The sequence below is a fragment of the Monoraphidium neglectum genome (genome assembly GCF_000611645.1).
Source record: "Monoraphidium neglectum strain SAG 48.87 unplaced genomic scaffold scaffold00245, whole genome shotgun sequence".
NCBI classification, from domain to species: domain Eukaryota; kingdom Viridiplantae; phylum Chlorophyta; class Chlorophyceae; order Sphaeropleales; family Selenastraceae; genus Monoraphidium; species Monoraphidium neglectum.
Window position 1 is genome coordinate 4,539 of NW_014013383.1, and position 13,801 is coordinate 18,339.

Genomic DNA, 13,801 nt, shown 5'->3' on the forward strand with positions numbered 1-13,801 from the left:
CCCCAGCCCCCCACGAGGCCCCGGCCCCTCACCCAGAATGGGAAATGAGCCGGCGTCAAAGATGACGGGCTGCTCCTGGATCGTGACTGTCTGCGGCACCGCCGTTCCAGGGACCTGCGGCGGCAGGAAGGCAGGGACGTGTTGCAACGCGCGGCGCGCGAGCCGGGCGCATGGTGTACGGCGGCCAAGGCAAACCAGGCCGCGGCAAGCAACGAGGACACGCAGCACACGCAAGCCCGCGGCGTAATGTGTACATACACACGTGCACACGCGCGCGCACCTGCTGCAGCTGCAGGTCAGCAAAAGCATCCGCAAAGTCCCCAAACGCCGCGCCGCCGCCGCCGCCGCCCGGCTGCTGCACCACCGCCGCCATGCCGCGCAGCAGCTCCTCCGTGAAGTCCCCCTGCGGCTGGTATTGGATGATCTGGTTCTCGCTCGTCGCCGCGGGGCCCGCGACGGGCTCGTCCGACTCGTCGCCGCCGCTGCCGCCGGCGCCGCGGGCGCGCCGCTTCTTGCGCGCGCCGCGGCCTGCGATATCACGCGCGCATGTGCCCGTCCATCGTACGGGGCGGGGCAGCACGCGGGGGTTATCCGCTGGTCGCAGGGAGCATGATGCATGTCATGTGCGCAGGGGCGCGGATCGGGCAGGTCAAGGGGGGTAGCCCTCCAGATTTTCCAAGCAACATAGCAGGCTTGGAGGCAGAGCTGCAGGCGTGGGGTGCGGGCGCGCACCTGCCGCGCGCCCCGGGCTGCTGCCTATCCGCTGCATCCCCGACTGCTGCGCCGCGGCCACCAGCTGCTGCAGCACCGCGGGGTTGTGGGCGACGCGGCCCAGGAAGTTGATGATGGTGTTCTGCCGCGACTCGGTAGCATCAAGCCGCTGCTGCAGGTCGCGCATGCGAGAGTCGGACGCCTGCAGGGGGGGCCGCAATTCGCGGGCAGGGGGGTTGCGGCTAGGGATCAGCAGGGCTACCCATTGCTGAGGGAGTTTGCTGCCACGCAAACCTACCGCCATGGGAGCCTGCCGCCCTCAGTTCACATCAGCCGCGCCAGTCCCGGCCGGCCTGCCGGCTGAGCCCGCCGCAGCCCGCCCGCACCCTGCTTCCCGCGCGGGCAGCGCGCCCCGCCCCAGCACAGCGCCTGTCGTGCGGCGCGGGACCGCAGCTGCCGCGCACCTGCTGCGCCTGCCTGAGCCGCACGAGCTCCAGCATGAGCACGTTCTTGTCGCGCTTCAACGAATCGATCTCATCCCCCAGCCCGCCATAGTGGCCCAGCTGGGGCACGGCGCGGCGCGGAGTGCGGGGTGTGGTGGGGGAAAGGGGGTTAGCGGAAGCTGGGAGGCTTGTCAAGGGCCAGGGACGGCCTTTCTTTCTAGGGGAAGGCGGTGCCCAACGTGAATGAGCGAATCGGCCTCAACTGCGCCAAGCTGAGCGATGCCGGCCCGTCACGAGTGGTGCTGAACGTCTGACAATCCCAGCACGGGGCTGCTTGCAGCAGTGCCCCGAAGCGCCTGTTGCTCTCAAGGCACCGTTCTACCGCGCCGACGCCGCACCCCTCCGCGCACCTCGATCGCCCCCTGCCCCGCCGGCACGTGCGCGCTGCTGCTGCCGCCGGCTGCGCCGCCGCCGCCGCCGCCGCCGGGGCCGGTGGGCTTGCGGCGGTGGATGTCCTTAAGCAGGTCCCGGCGGCCGCGGATGAAGTTATCATTGGCAAACTCCCACCGGTCAGGATCGACCTTTCGGAAGCCCTGGGATAGGTATTGAAAAGGGATAAAAACTCGCAACCAACATTCAAAGTTGCAGAGGCGAGGAGGGCGCGCCGATCAAGCACCTGAGCGATGCTGGTGGCAGGCGTTTAGATGCGACAGCAGATGGTCGTGAGGCGTCGCTCTGCCGCTTTTAGGTGGGGGAGAGGCAGGCAAGACGCGGTAGCTGCAGCCTGCAGGCGGTCGCAGCCTGTGGTGCTCACGTATGTGTTGAGCTGCCGCACGAAGCTAGAGAAGTTGTTGTGCTTGAAGTGGCGCGGCAGCAGGTCGCGTGAAAACTCAGGCGGCGTCCAAACAACGAAGCTGCAGGCGGGGAGCGGCGAGCGGCGCCGGGCAGCGGGGGTGTCGTCCGCTGCTGTGTAGGGCCAGCGCGAACGGAATCGAAGCATGGGGCTGCGGCACGCCCTGTATGCCTTGCGCAAAGCACGGATGGCGGGGCACCAAGGAAGATTGGCCTCGGCATGCAGGGCGCCCTGCTGTCCTGCGCGCACCTGGCGCCGTCGGGGCCCCACGACACGACGGGATCGGTCGAGGGGTCGTCCACCAAGTCATACCTGAGGAGCAGTGTAGCAGGCGCGCGGTCGCTGCTAGTGTTGCTACTGCTGCCGCCACAGCAGTGTCAATCAATACCTTGATGAGCGCGTGCTTACCGCAAGGCGCGGCACCAAAGCGCCAGCGGGACAATAAGCATACGCGCATGCGCTTGCTGCTGCGACCCGCCGCAACGCGTGGCGGGCTCGCAAGGCGCCGCTCTCACGTCTTGGTGAGGAACGGGGGTGGCTGCTGAGCTCCTCCGCCACCTCCTTCGCTCTGATTACGTCGCGACATGCCGCGTGCACCGCGTCCACCCTCGCAGGAGGGACTGCCCTATCGTCCAAGCGCCCAAGCGCCCAGGCGGGCGTTGTGTCGATCCACTATCAGCACAAAGGTGCTAAAGCCGAAGAGCTGGCGCCTGTAGAGCCTTGTCAGTCAATCGAATTGATGTGAGGATGTGCTGCAGCTTTGGATGATGTTTGGGGATTCTCACTTATGAGAAGGTAAATTTGTGGCTCAAATCAAGCGAGGACGTGCGCATTCCACGCAAATGCAGATCACCCAAAGTCGCATAAATCAAGAGACCGCGCCTGCTGGACACTCTGTCGCCATAGTGCGCGTTGATTTCGCGTTAAAAAGCGCAATTGAAGTCTGAAATGCGCTCACGAGCAGTTCATTGGCAAGTGTGCAACACCGGCTGGGAGAGCGGCACGATTGACCAGAAGCGGCAACGTGACCGAGTGGACACGTGCATCCGCCTGGTGGACACCGCTCATAACTATAGTCGAACCTGACCCGCTCGCGCTCCTGCGTCCAGTAATCCACATACCACACGCCACTCGCTGCTATGGATGTTGAGGTGAGGTTATGGCCCGAGCACTGGTCTTGGGGCTGTGCAAACAATCCTCTTAGTCACCTCTGACCTGGAGCACTCAACGCAAAATTTGATGTTGAGCAGGTAACAACTCCTTTAATTTGATCAATTTATCAGCAATGATACCAGCGCTGCGCCAGATGCACTGCATAGAGGGAGACTTGTGTCAGTTGTTGTGCAGGTCGAGAGGCAGGCATGCCTTCCTGTTCCTTTCCACGCCCCTGGCCACCTGCAGGGGACGTTGCTGAGAGGGAAAAAAGATACTGCAGTGACCAGTGCGGAACTTGCAACAAGGAGATCAAGCAGCTTGCAGTACAGCTTGATGTTTGGGTGCCGGCGAGGTTGCACTTTCAGGGTCCTTGGGGATGGCGCCGTTGGCATGGAAGACCACGGCGGCCCGATGGGCTGTGCAGGGCGACGCGGGTGATACCAAAAGAAGCAGACTGACAGCATGCTCTCGCTCTGTCTCGGCCACCCATGTCTGGTCGCCACGAACTACCGCCCATGGGCACCTCACCTGGCCGCCTGCCCATGCAAAGGCGGTAACAGACTAAGAGATGTGCGCCGTGCACTGTGGTCTGCTCTCAGAAGGTGCATGCTGTGCAATTGATTTGCTCTCTGGGCTGGGGAAAACGCTGCGCACGTGGCAGATGGCGCAAGTGCTTGCGCCATCTTGCAGCAGCAATGGGCAGTGCGCAGTGCACCCAAGAGAGCACCATACCAGTAGCCAGCAAAACGAGCGATCGTGGCGCCTACCCGTTCGCTCAGCCGTGTGAACGTATCACTTCAAAATGACTGTTTATCGTATATAACCTTCGCCGTCGACGGCAGACACACCACTCCACAACATTGACCACCCCGCAGCCTCTGAATAGCCGCGCCAGACACACAGATCTTCTGTGAAAGCCTACAGATACCCTTGCTTGCCAACTTTGCTTCGTAAGCAAGCGCCCGGCAGCCGGACAACATGAGAGTAGCGGCCTGGACCCCGCGAGGATCGTACGGAGCGGTGCGCTGCCTGAACGGAGCTTCGAGGGAATCGTATGGTTCCTGATCGCCCCAAGTGGGAGGCCAGAGGGGCTTCGAACGGGCGCGCGGTGTTGCGGACCAACAACGGCTACCGCAGCACCAGCGCTGCACCCATGCTGCTTGGGGGACGGCACCTGCTGGCGTGCGAGACATGACCTGGGACACGCGCAAAGGCCATATGCTGCTCTATCCTTGCGCGTGATGGTTGACTGACCTTGATCGCTGTCGCTACCCCCCCCCCCACACACACACACACATACGCGGTCCAAACCCTGCCCCTGATGCGCTCAAAAACCAGGTTGCGCCAAGCAGGCAGGGGACTGCGCCAACTGGGCTACCACCTCGTAGCATCAGCAGCAGCGGCGGCGGCAGCAGCAGCGCCGGCGCCAGCAGCAGCCTCCCGCGGCCCCCGCGCAACACCGCCGCGCACGCGGCGCCCGTCCGCGCGCCCGCCGCCGCGCACAGCGAGCGCCGCGAGCGCACCCTCCGCAGCGGCGACGTCACCGCGACCAGCAGCGCGCTCGCAACCTCTCTGAGCTACAAGATCCGGCCGGACGGCAAGGCGACGGTCGAGGGCGCCGGCTCCGCGGGGCCGGTGCGCGACTTCCTAGGCAAGCTGCAGCTGGCATGGCAAATCTTCTTCCCGGACAAGCCCCCGGAGCTGACCCCCAAGGACGGCGCAAAGCAGCGGCTGCGCATGATCCTCGTCGCGGACCGCTGCGGCATGAGCCCCTCGGGGCTGGCGGAGATGAAGAAGAACATCCTGTCCGCGCTCGAGGAGTTTGTGGACATAGAGTCCGAGTCGCAGATTGACGTCAGCGTCAGCGTGGAGCCGGATGTCGGGACCATCTACTGCGTCGCCGTGCCCGTCAAGCGCGTCAAGCCCGAGGCGCAGATGGGCTTCGAGGACGAAGTCTCTGTCGACGGCATGCGGGTGGTCGAGTGGGACCCCCAGGATAAGGAGAGCGACCCATCGTCGCGCTTCCCGATGGGCTGCTGATAAAAACTGCTGACCGTCGACAATTATACACGGGGGGCCCAGTCCGCCCCGCGGCGGGGCCGGCCGGCCCCCGTTCCCTGCCCTGCGCCCTGCTGCAGCGGCCCCGGCCCGCGCGCGCCCGAGGCGCGCGGGCCGCGTGGGCCGCCGCCGGGGCCCGGACCGTGATGCGTGGCAGAGGCCCCTTGGCCGCAAGCCTTGACCAGTCCAGATCAGATATGACGGCGGCAAAGTCCTTGGTCCCCTTGCACCCTTTGGTGGTTGCATGGCGTGTGGGAAGCGAGCGTTCCTGGCCCGTGCTGCGAAGCCCGGTTGCCGTTTGTGCTGGCGACATTTGTTGGGGACGGCACGTCACCGGCTAAGCCCACAGTTGACCTGGCAGATGACACACGACAGAGCATGACATAGGTGGTTGCTTACCCCTGACCTGCATTGCCTGCCTTCCTCGTCCCTCGTCCCTATCCCGGCACTGGGTTCCGTTTTTCTTGTACCGTTACCGTATGGAGCATCACGCCTTCTCAACCTCAATTTCCTGGGCTGTTGTAAGACTATTCAAAGAAACAAACAATTCAGGTATCTCAGTCCCATGCGGCTTGAACAGGCCAGCCTTGGAGCCATCCCACTGTGGTGTGGACTGCTGCGGAATTGTCGCACCTGCGACGCAGGTGCCGCAGTACCGCACGCATTATGACGCACGACGTGCCGACCTGCCCTGAAGCCTTTAGCGAGAACTTCAGCGTACTGGCGAATCTTAGCTCCTTGACGTAACAAGAGGGCAAATCTAGCTCGTTTTGAGATCATCACGTGATCTAAAGCTCGTATCCTAGGCACTTTTGTTTGGGCTCACGAGTGCATGAGCAAAAAGCGATGGCACAAGCACATTGGCGACTAGTGGTAGCAGCGGCCGCTGCAACTAGGCAGATGGCAGCACCCACTGCGGAAGCAGCAGCAGCAGCGGTGTGCACAGCGCCTGCAGCACTGGCAACCGAGGCTGAGGCAGCAGGCGGCTTGGAATCGTGTGCGCAGCACGACCGACGAACTCAGCGAGGAAAGCGCTTCTTAGGTGAGGTCACCAGTACTGCATGCGCAGCAACTCTCTTGCAGGCTGCTTCGCCCTGGCTGCAACATTGCTTGCAGAATCTTGCCGACGAGGAGATGGCCGTTTTTTGCAAGCAACCAATCGACTGCACCTGCACGCAGGCACCTACGGCCTCAGCCGGCAGCGGCCAAAGGGCGACGGCAAGCCGATCAAAATTCGCATCCCCAGGCCGCCGAGGCCATCGCCGCCGGCCCCGCCTGTCTGGTTTTTTGGTGGCGAACATGCACCGGAGCAGCTTGGCGCCTAGGAGAGCGACGAATCACTTTTTTAGTGACAGCAGAGTGGATTTTCAACCTTTTTTCGACAGTGGCAAGTCATTCAGCGGTTGCGCTGCCGACGGACGCCCGAAAGGGCTGTGCCGCCACATGCATCAACCGACCATCTTTTACCCGCTGGCTTCGTCGGCTTTGAACGACAGCGCCTTACTCGCTTCGTGACGCTTGTGTTTTGAATTCAACCAGCGTACGGCGTGATGCATTGACCAGCATCATGATGATACAACTCTTTCAATTTCACAATTGGCGGTGATGCACGTAACATGGAGCCGATGACAAGGCAGGGGCAGGGCGGCAGATGACGCAGCCGCCAGACCTCACCCTCGACCGCCGGTTCGAATCAGCAACATTGCGGACGCCCACCAGTGAAGAACAAAGGGCATTGCAAAGGCCCCTCGCCACGACATTAAGAAGCGAGCAGCACCATGCCACAGGCCGTAGTCAACCCAGCCGATCAGTATGTGGGCCTGCCCACGCCAGCCAGCCGCGCTCGAATTCGCCGGGCCTCACTCCACAGTGAGCACGTTGACCTCGTTCCCGCCACCATCCAGCTCCTTTGGCCAGTCCGCCGCCAGCCGCCACTCGCCGTCCACCTGGGAATAAAGGCGACCAGCAGACGGGGTGGGGGGGGCGGTCGAAACATGGCGGCGCGTCCCGCGCATCGCAACACGGCTTTGTTGAGAGACGCAATGAGAGGCGTCAGCGGGACTACGCGGGACGGCATGCTGAGGCACCAGAGGTTCAACATGACTGCGCCCTGGCTGCACCCACCTGTGCTGCATCAACCCCACCCGTACCAAACCCCTGTTGTCTCAGCCCCGTCTGTGTGGCCGCCACACCGCGCAAAGCACCCATGAAATGGGAATCCCGAGCCGCAGCCCTGCAGCATCCGTTATCCGCCGCCTCCACAGCCAGCGGTCATCGACCCCAAACACAACCGCCCACCAGCAGTTTGACGAGGTAGCGGCCGGGCCGCAGCAGCAGCGTGCCCTCGAACCGCGCGTAGACGCTGTCGCTGGTGACATCCTCCGCTGACAGCTCCTGGCCGCGCGTCCAGCCGTCAAAGTCCCCCATCAGCACCACCTGCAGCGCGGTGTGATGGGTTCTGGTGTTGGGTGCAGTGCTGTGGTACAGCACAAAGACGCCCTTTGTCCTATGTTTCGGTATCGCACACCAACCCCGCCACTGCTCCTGGTTGCAAGGCGGCCGTGACAGCACACGCGGAACAAAACTATGATGCTTTCAGCCTTGCAATTCACAGTCAAAAAATTGTCCCGTAGGACATAGTGGCATGGTATGGGAGGGATGGTGGAGGATGCACGAATGGTTGCGCAAGGGGCCAACTCAGGGGCGAGGTTCAGATTCCAGATTGCAACCAGCCGGTTTAGGGCTGTACCACAGTGTTCCCAGCTGATTGCTGGCATACCAGCAAGCTCTTGGAGACCGAGCCAAAAAAAGTTGCACTTGAATGTGAGCTTGCAAGAGATTTCGATTTTCACATATGCATGCAAGTTATGGGGAACCAGACCATCTCTGGGCTCAAGTCTGCATGCTGCACGCCTGAATGCGTGCCGCACCCACCTCGTTGGCGCAGCCCACCCACTCGACTGGCACGCGGCGCACCACCTTGGACCCGAACTGGTCCCGCTGCTGCAGCACGGCCTGCGTGCGCAGTATTGCGTGGCGAGGAGCTGATGGGTGCACAAAGCGATGCCACAGGGGAAAATCCGAGCGCATGCGTGCGCATGCGTGCATACTGCCTGCCCAGGCAGGCGTGCGGCTGCTTGGCATTGTGCCTTGATGCCTTCCCCTTCAAGCCTGGAAGCTACGGTGTATGCCACATGCATCCCACTGTCGGCAGATGCCTGATGCAGTCCCTCTGCTATATCAAATTGAGACTTGCCATCAAGCAGCCCCCAGAAAGCAGCTGCCCACCTCCTCCATTGCGGCTAGCCGCTGAGTCAGCTTCTCCACCTTGGTCACCGCAGCATCCGCGTCCACGCCAAACTGCACCGCCGCGGCGGCCGACTGCGCGAGGCGCTTCGTGGTCCCAAACTCCATCGCAATCTTTTTAGGAGAGGTCAGAGGGAAACGGGTGGCGTCTGGTTTGTGGGTTGGCAGTTGGGCACGCTCCCGCACTATCGTGCTTCTGCACCGCTAGATCTCTGTGCCCCCATGCCCCAGCCTTTCGGGGGCTGAGCCAGGCCTTCGCCCACCACCCACTACATTGGCCGCCGCAGAAGCTTCAGAGCAGGCCCGCCGGCTGGCCGTGCGACCAACAAACAGAGGTGCGCAGGCGCGCCCCCGCCTTGGCGGTGTGCCTACAGCCGCCCGCCCCCACCTGTTTAAGCAGCTCGTGAGCCGCCATCAGGTCATCGTTGCAGCGGGACACCTCTGACAAGGCGGTGCAGGGGCGTTTTCAAGGCATGAGGTGCGTGGGTGTGAGTTGAGAGGGGCCGACCTGCCGCTTGGCTTTGCGCCGGAGGCAACCCTGACGCAGGTTGGGGTGATGGACCGTGCAGGTACGGTCGGGCTCTCCCCAACGATTACCGACCACTCGGCTCGTCCACGCGCCGTAATTCGAGGCCGGAGAATCGGGCGTTGGGCAGGTGCATGCCCACATGCAGCCTGGCCGCCCGCCTGCTCGCCCACACGCCCTGCCCACCTACACGCGCGCCTGAGTCCTCCACGCGCGCACGCATGCGCACAAACACCCCCCCCACACACACACACACACACATGCACACACACACACACACGCACGAGCGCGTGAGCACGCTCGCACACACCCACACTCTCGTGCGCCGCCCCACCTTCCTGCAGCGCCACCACGAACGCCTCCTGCGCCCCCATCTCCCGCGTGAGCTTATTGTGCACGCGCACCAACTGATCATACATGCGGGCGTCCACCAACCTCGGCGCCGTCCGCAGGTGCGCGTCCGCCGCGACCGCGGGCCGCTGCGCCAGCGCCTGGCTGGAGGCCGCCTGGAGCTCGCGCAGCTGCGCCATTCGCTGCTCTACCGCGCTCTGCGGCGGCGCGGAGGCCGCCGCGGGGGGACCAGCAGCGGCGACGGCCGCCTGGGCGCTGCCGCCGCTACTGCCGGCGACACCGCCACTGCTGGCGACGCCGCCGCTGCCGCCGCCGCTACTGGCACCGCCGCCGCCGCCGCCGCCGCCGCCGCTGCTGGTGCTGCTACTGCTGCTGCTGCTATTGCTACTGCTGCTGTTTGAATTGCTTCTGGTTGCGGCGGCGGCACTGGTACTGCTTGCCGCGGCTTTGCGCATGAGGACAGCCGCAGCTGCTGCGGCTGCAGCGACCCCGCCCGCTGCCTGGTCTACCTTGTGTGTGTCGCCGTCATGGCCCAGGGCCCCCGCGCCCTGGCCGGCTGATGCTGCTGCTGGCAGCGCCCGGGTGGGGGCGCTGCTGCTGGCGGCGGGTTTGCGGCTCCGCATTTTGGGTGCCCGCGGTGGCAGTTGCGGCGGGACATTGGGCTGACGAGCGGCTCCAGTGCTGGCGCCTGGCGCTTGCCTCAGCCCCCAGCCTCGGAGCATCATCTGCGATTTTCAAGGGTCAAATTGCCAGATAGACATCGCGCAGGGCAGGCCAATGGGCGCCTTGCAATGGCTGGCATCAAAGCGCTTGGCTCATCGGCACCGCCAGAAGCGCAGCAACGCACCCGCCACTGTGGTGCCTTGGGCCCGGTTCAGCCAATGGGCGCTTTGATTCTGATTATAATCCTATATTCTTGTAATCGGGACTCCCTGAACGGAATCCTTTTGCGCTGAGCAGAGCGTGGCGTTGAATGAGATCACTGCATGTAGCAATTGATGCCGTGAATTTCATTGACATCGTCGAGTAAGGACATTACTGGATGCTTGTATCGGGGGCCTAAACGATGCGCATGGCAGCGGTGGCAGCAGTGTTGCAGTGATGCAGTGAATAATTGCTTGCGTGGGCCAATCGTCTTTCGGAATCAAGAGCAGCAGGTGCAGCCTACAACACAGCTTTATCAAACAACGTTGGTACACCTGAATGAACAAACAGCCGCCACATTCGAGTCTGAACACAAAGAACGCATCGCAGATCTCGAAAGTCAAAAAGCATGTGCTCCATCGGCAGCGTGACTAGAAGACAGGCTTTGGGGGCCCCAACGACTCGGGCCACAACCTCGGTGACTCCTGCAGCCCCAGTCTTGAAGGCGGCGGCGGCACCGGTGCACCAAAGGCAACAGCAGCAAGCACACCCGGGACACATCCGGCATGCCCCGCGCGCCGTGCGCGCCGCGGCGCGCAGGGGGCAGCAGCAGGGCAGCGTCGCGGACGGCCTGATCAGCGTTCTGAAGGACGAGCTCAAAGTGGAGAAGGAGCGGTACCGCACGCCAGAGGAAGTGCTGGAGGGGCCCCCAAACGGCTTTGAGCTGGAGGACACGCCCAACAGCAACAGCATCACCCTGGCACGCAGCTTCAAGGGTGGGAGCGGCCGCACGGCGTCCGGATCCTGCTGCACTGTGGGGGGGGCACCGCAGCCGGCTTGTCGCTCGCGCGGCAGCAGCGGCGGTCTCCCCTGGAATCGGGCCCGTGCACGCCCATCCGATGTTTCACATGTGCCACGTTGCTTGCCAGCGCCGCCGGTACGATTCCCGCTTGCAAACCCCCGTTTGCAAAGTGAACCCTGACCATCTCGCGCTTCAAGCAGGGGAGGATGTGTACGTGGAGGTTGACCTGGATGAGCAGATGGCGGCAGAGGACGACCAGGTGGGGGGCTGTTGTAGTGATATGCTGCTTTGGTGACAACAGAGGGGAGTGACAAAACACAAAGTACATGTTGTCAAGGTGTTTTGAGGGTACGCTGGGGCCGCCGGCTCTTGGGCAGCACAGGCTTACAGCGGGCGCCGCACACGGCGTGAAGGAGCCCCAAATTCACGCGCCGCTTCTGTGGCGGTCGCAAGCAACCAGCATCGTGCCGGCTCTCCGCGGGCGCGACGCGGCAGGACTGTCAGCCTGCGTCGGTCCTGGCCCCCTGCAGCCGTCATGGCGCAGCATTTGACCGCCCTTTGACCGCTGCGCCTGCGCACCCTGAGACAGGACGAGGACGACGAGGACGAGGAAGAGGAGTATGTGGCGACGCCCGTCCTGTTCAGTGTCACAGTCAGCAAGGTGGGGCCCCCCCTCCATGGGGGCCGCCCGGGCTGCCCGTCCTGGGCCTGCCGTTTGCTTTAAGGAGTGGTCACCAGCACCAATATATTCTCCAACACTTCTATAATAATCAATACAGCCTTGACCCTGGCCAATCCACGCCTTGCCAGCTGCCAGCTGCTGGACAGCGCGGCCCCATCCGCCCTCAACCTTCCGGCCCCCGTCCACCCCAGCGTGTCTCCACCCCGCCCCAACCCCCACCCCTGTGACGCCGCCGCCCAGGGCGACTCCATGATCGCCTTCAAGTGCGTCGGCGGCGGCGACTACGTGCGCATAACCCAGGTCGAGCTGGACGACACGTCTGACAGCGACCAGTTCACGCCCTACACAGGGCCGGTGTTTGAGGAGCTGGACGAGACGCTGCAGCAGGCCTTCACAGACTACCTGGATGAGAGGGGTAAGTGATTCAGTCTGTCGGTGCGGATTCACTTTATTGTCTGTGCCGAATTCGTTGGGTGCTCGTATGTGTAGGGTGCGAGCGGGGGCGACGTCGTATGGGGTTAGCACGGGGCGGCCTTGACGGACTACTTGCATGTGAGGGGTTGGCGGTCGACAGCCTGCCAGGTCATGCCGGCCCCTGCCGCCACCGCTGTCACAGCAACAGCGTTTGTGCTCTTCTGCGCAAGCCATAGAGCATTTGATACCCTGCTCTTGGCCCTCTGTACTCTGACCTCAATTGCACACCACCACACAAGTGGACATGCACCACGCGCTTGCACGTGGGCGCGGGCACACACACACACACATACACACACACACACAAACACCTGCGCACGTGCCCACACATGCGCACACACGCACACACTCACATACCAATACACACACTCACAAACACTTCGTCACACCCCCACCAGGCATCACTCCCGAGTTTGGGTCCTACCTTGTTGAGCTCGTGGCTGACAAGCTGGAGGTGGAGTACATGAACTGGCTGCAGAGGGTGAGGGACTTCCTGGAGGCAAAGCCAAAGTGAGCTGACGGGTCTGGCAAGGTTATAATGTGACGTCATTACGCAGAGGCCATTGTAGCATCAGTGACAGGACTGGTGGGTGATGAGCGACAGCCGCAGGGGCGGGCGTGCGGCATGGCTTTCGCACGTAAGTGATGTTGATTTGGCTTCTTTCACAGTCCGCACTCGCCTAAAATGGCATCCATGGCCTGCAAAAATAATTGCTCAATACTGTAAGTGAGAGGTCAGTATCTGCACTCAGTATCATTATGTTGAGGTATGCATGGACAAACACACCCGCCGGCTGAGAACAGTCACTCACAACAGACAATGGTTCGCTGCGGCCGCCGGGCCAGCCGGAGCGCCACCAAGGCCACACAGCAAGGGCGCATCAAAGCCGTGGTCATCTCTCCCTGCCATGACCGGAGCTTCATACACGCAGGCAAACATTCATGAGAACTCAGCCAGCAGCCACTATGCGGGGCGTGTATCCCGGTACTGATCATTCCCGTGCATCCACGGCCCAGTACTGCGCTTTGGGGGTGATGCAAATTGGCGGCAGAGGCATTGTCAGCAGAAGAGCACAGGCGGTTGGCAGCAGGGAACACATGGCGCGACATAGTCCCACACAACTATGCCTCACTGTACTACTACATATGCTTGTAATGCCACTGTAGCTAAATTATGTAAGGCCTCAGGCTGGCACCTTGCAGTTGCACGTTTTCCCGTTTTCCGACACGGATCCGTGATCTTCACGGGCCCTTCTGCAACGCCCTAAAACTCGAATGAACGAAAGCCAATGTGGTGTTGGTCGTTCATGTCAATGTACGAATCACGTTTGCAGACCTTGACCGCCATGGAGGGTGGGGTCGTCGTTCTGCTGGGCCCCCCAGGGGCCGGCAAGTCGCTTCTCGGCGCTGCCCTGGCCCAGAGCCAAGCGGCCACCTCCTTCCTGAACGTCGGCCAGCTGCTGCGTGACCACGGCCTGCTCCGCGAGGCTGAGGCCTGCCCCACGCAGGCGCTGCGCCGCAAGCTGGCCGCCGCCGCGCGCGATGCCGTGGCGGGCGCGCTCTCGGCGCTGCGCCC

The 13,801-nt window shown here is 62.9% G+C and overlaps 4 protein-coding genes across 4 annotated transcripts in view; 2 read left to right on the forward strand and 2 right to left on the reverse strand.

The window, feature by feature from the left end:
- MNEG_2229 (Heat shock factor protein HSF8) overlaps positions 1 to 2,456 on the reverse strand; it is a gene marked incomplete at both ends in the record, with an annotated part of 4,172 nt that extends 1,716 nt beyond the window's left edge. Inside the window, 8 exons of the mRNA XM_014049290.1 lie at positions 33 to 114; positions 281 to 528; positions 733 to 913; positions 1,176 to 1,274; positions 1,565 to 1,747; positions 1,969 to 2,068; positions 2,257 to 2,319; positions 2,416 to 2,456. Of these exons, the coding sequence (XP_013904744.1) occupies positions 33 to 114; positions 281 to 528; positions 733 to 913; positions 1,176 to 1,274; positions 1,565 to 1,747; positions 1,969 to 2,068; positions 2,257 to 2,319; positions 2,416 to 2,456 (997 nt within the window). The remainder of the gene's footprint in view (positions 1 to 32; positions 115 to 280; positions 529 to 732; positions 914 to 1,175; positions 1,275 to 1,564; positions 1,748 to 1,968; positions 2,069 to 2,256; positions 2,320 to 2,415) is intronic.
- Positions 2,457 to 4,216: 1,760 nt separating this feature from the next.
- MNEG_2230 (hypothetical protein) lies at positions 4,217 to 5,202 on the forward strand (the record flags this gene model as incomplete). The annotated part of the gene is made up of 2 exons (XM_014049291.1): positions 4,217 to 4,344; positions 4,551 to 5,202. The coding sequence occupies 2 exons, from the start codon at positions 4,217 to 4,219 to the stop codon at positions 5,200 to 5,202; spliced, it is 780 nt and encodes a 259-aa protein (XP_013904745.1).
- A 1,877-nt stretch (positions 5,203 to 7,079) lies between these two features.
- MNEG_2231 (hypothetical protein) lies at positions 7,080 to 10,026 on the reverse strand (the record flags this gene model as incomplete). Its single annotated transcript, XM_014049292.1, has 6 exons — positions 7,080 to 7,166; positions 7,519 to 7,656; positions 8,155 to 8,235; positions 8,509 to 8,640; positions 8,915 to 8,967; positions 9,387 to 10,026. The coding sequence occupies 6 exons, from the start codon at positions 10,024 to 10,026 to the stop codon at positions 7,080 to 7,082; spliced, it is 1,131 nt and encodes a 376-aa protein (XP_013904746.1).
- A 350-nt stretch (positions 10,027 to 10,376) lies between these two features.
- The window catches only part of MNEG_2232 (hypothetical protein), a gene marked incomplete at both ends in the record, with an annotated part of 9,245 nt that continues 5,820 nt past the window's right edge, over positions 10,377 to 13,801 (forward strand). The window contains 7 exons of the mRNA XM_014049293.1: positions 10,377 to 10,429; positions 10,868 to 11,043; positions 11,270 to 11,328; positions 11,659 to 11,730; positions 11,992 to 12,166; positions 12,624 to 12,706; positions 13,560 to 13,578. Of these exons, the coding sequence (XP_013904747.1) occupies positions 10,377 to 10,429; positions 10,868 to 11,043; positions 11,270 to 11,328; positions 11,659 to 11,730; positions 11,992 to 12,166; positions 12,624 to 12,706; positions 13,560 to 13,578 (637 nt within the window). The remainder of the gene's footprint in view (positions 10,430 to 10,867; positions 11,044 to 11,269; positions 11,329 to 11,658; positions 11,731 to 11,991; positions 12,167 to 12,623; positions 12,707 to 13,559; positions 13,579 to 13,801) is intronic.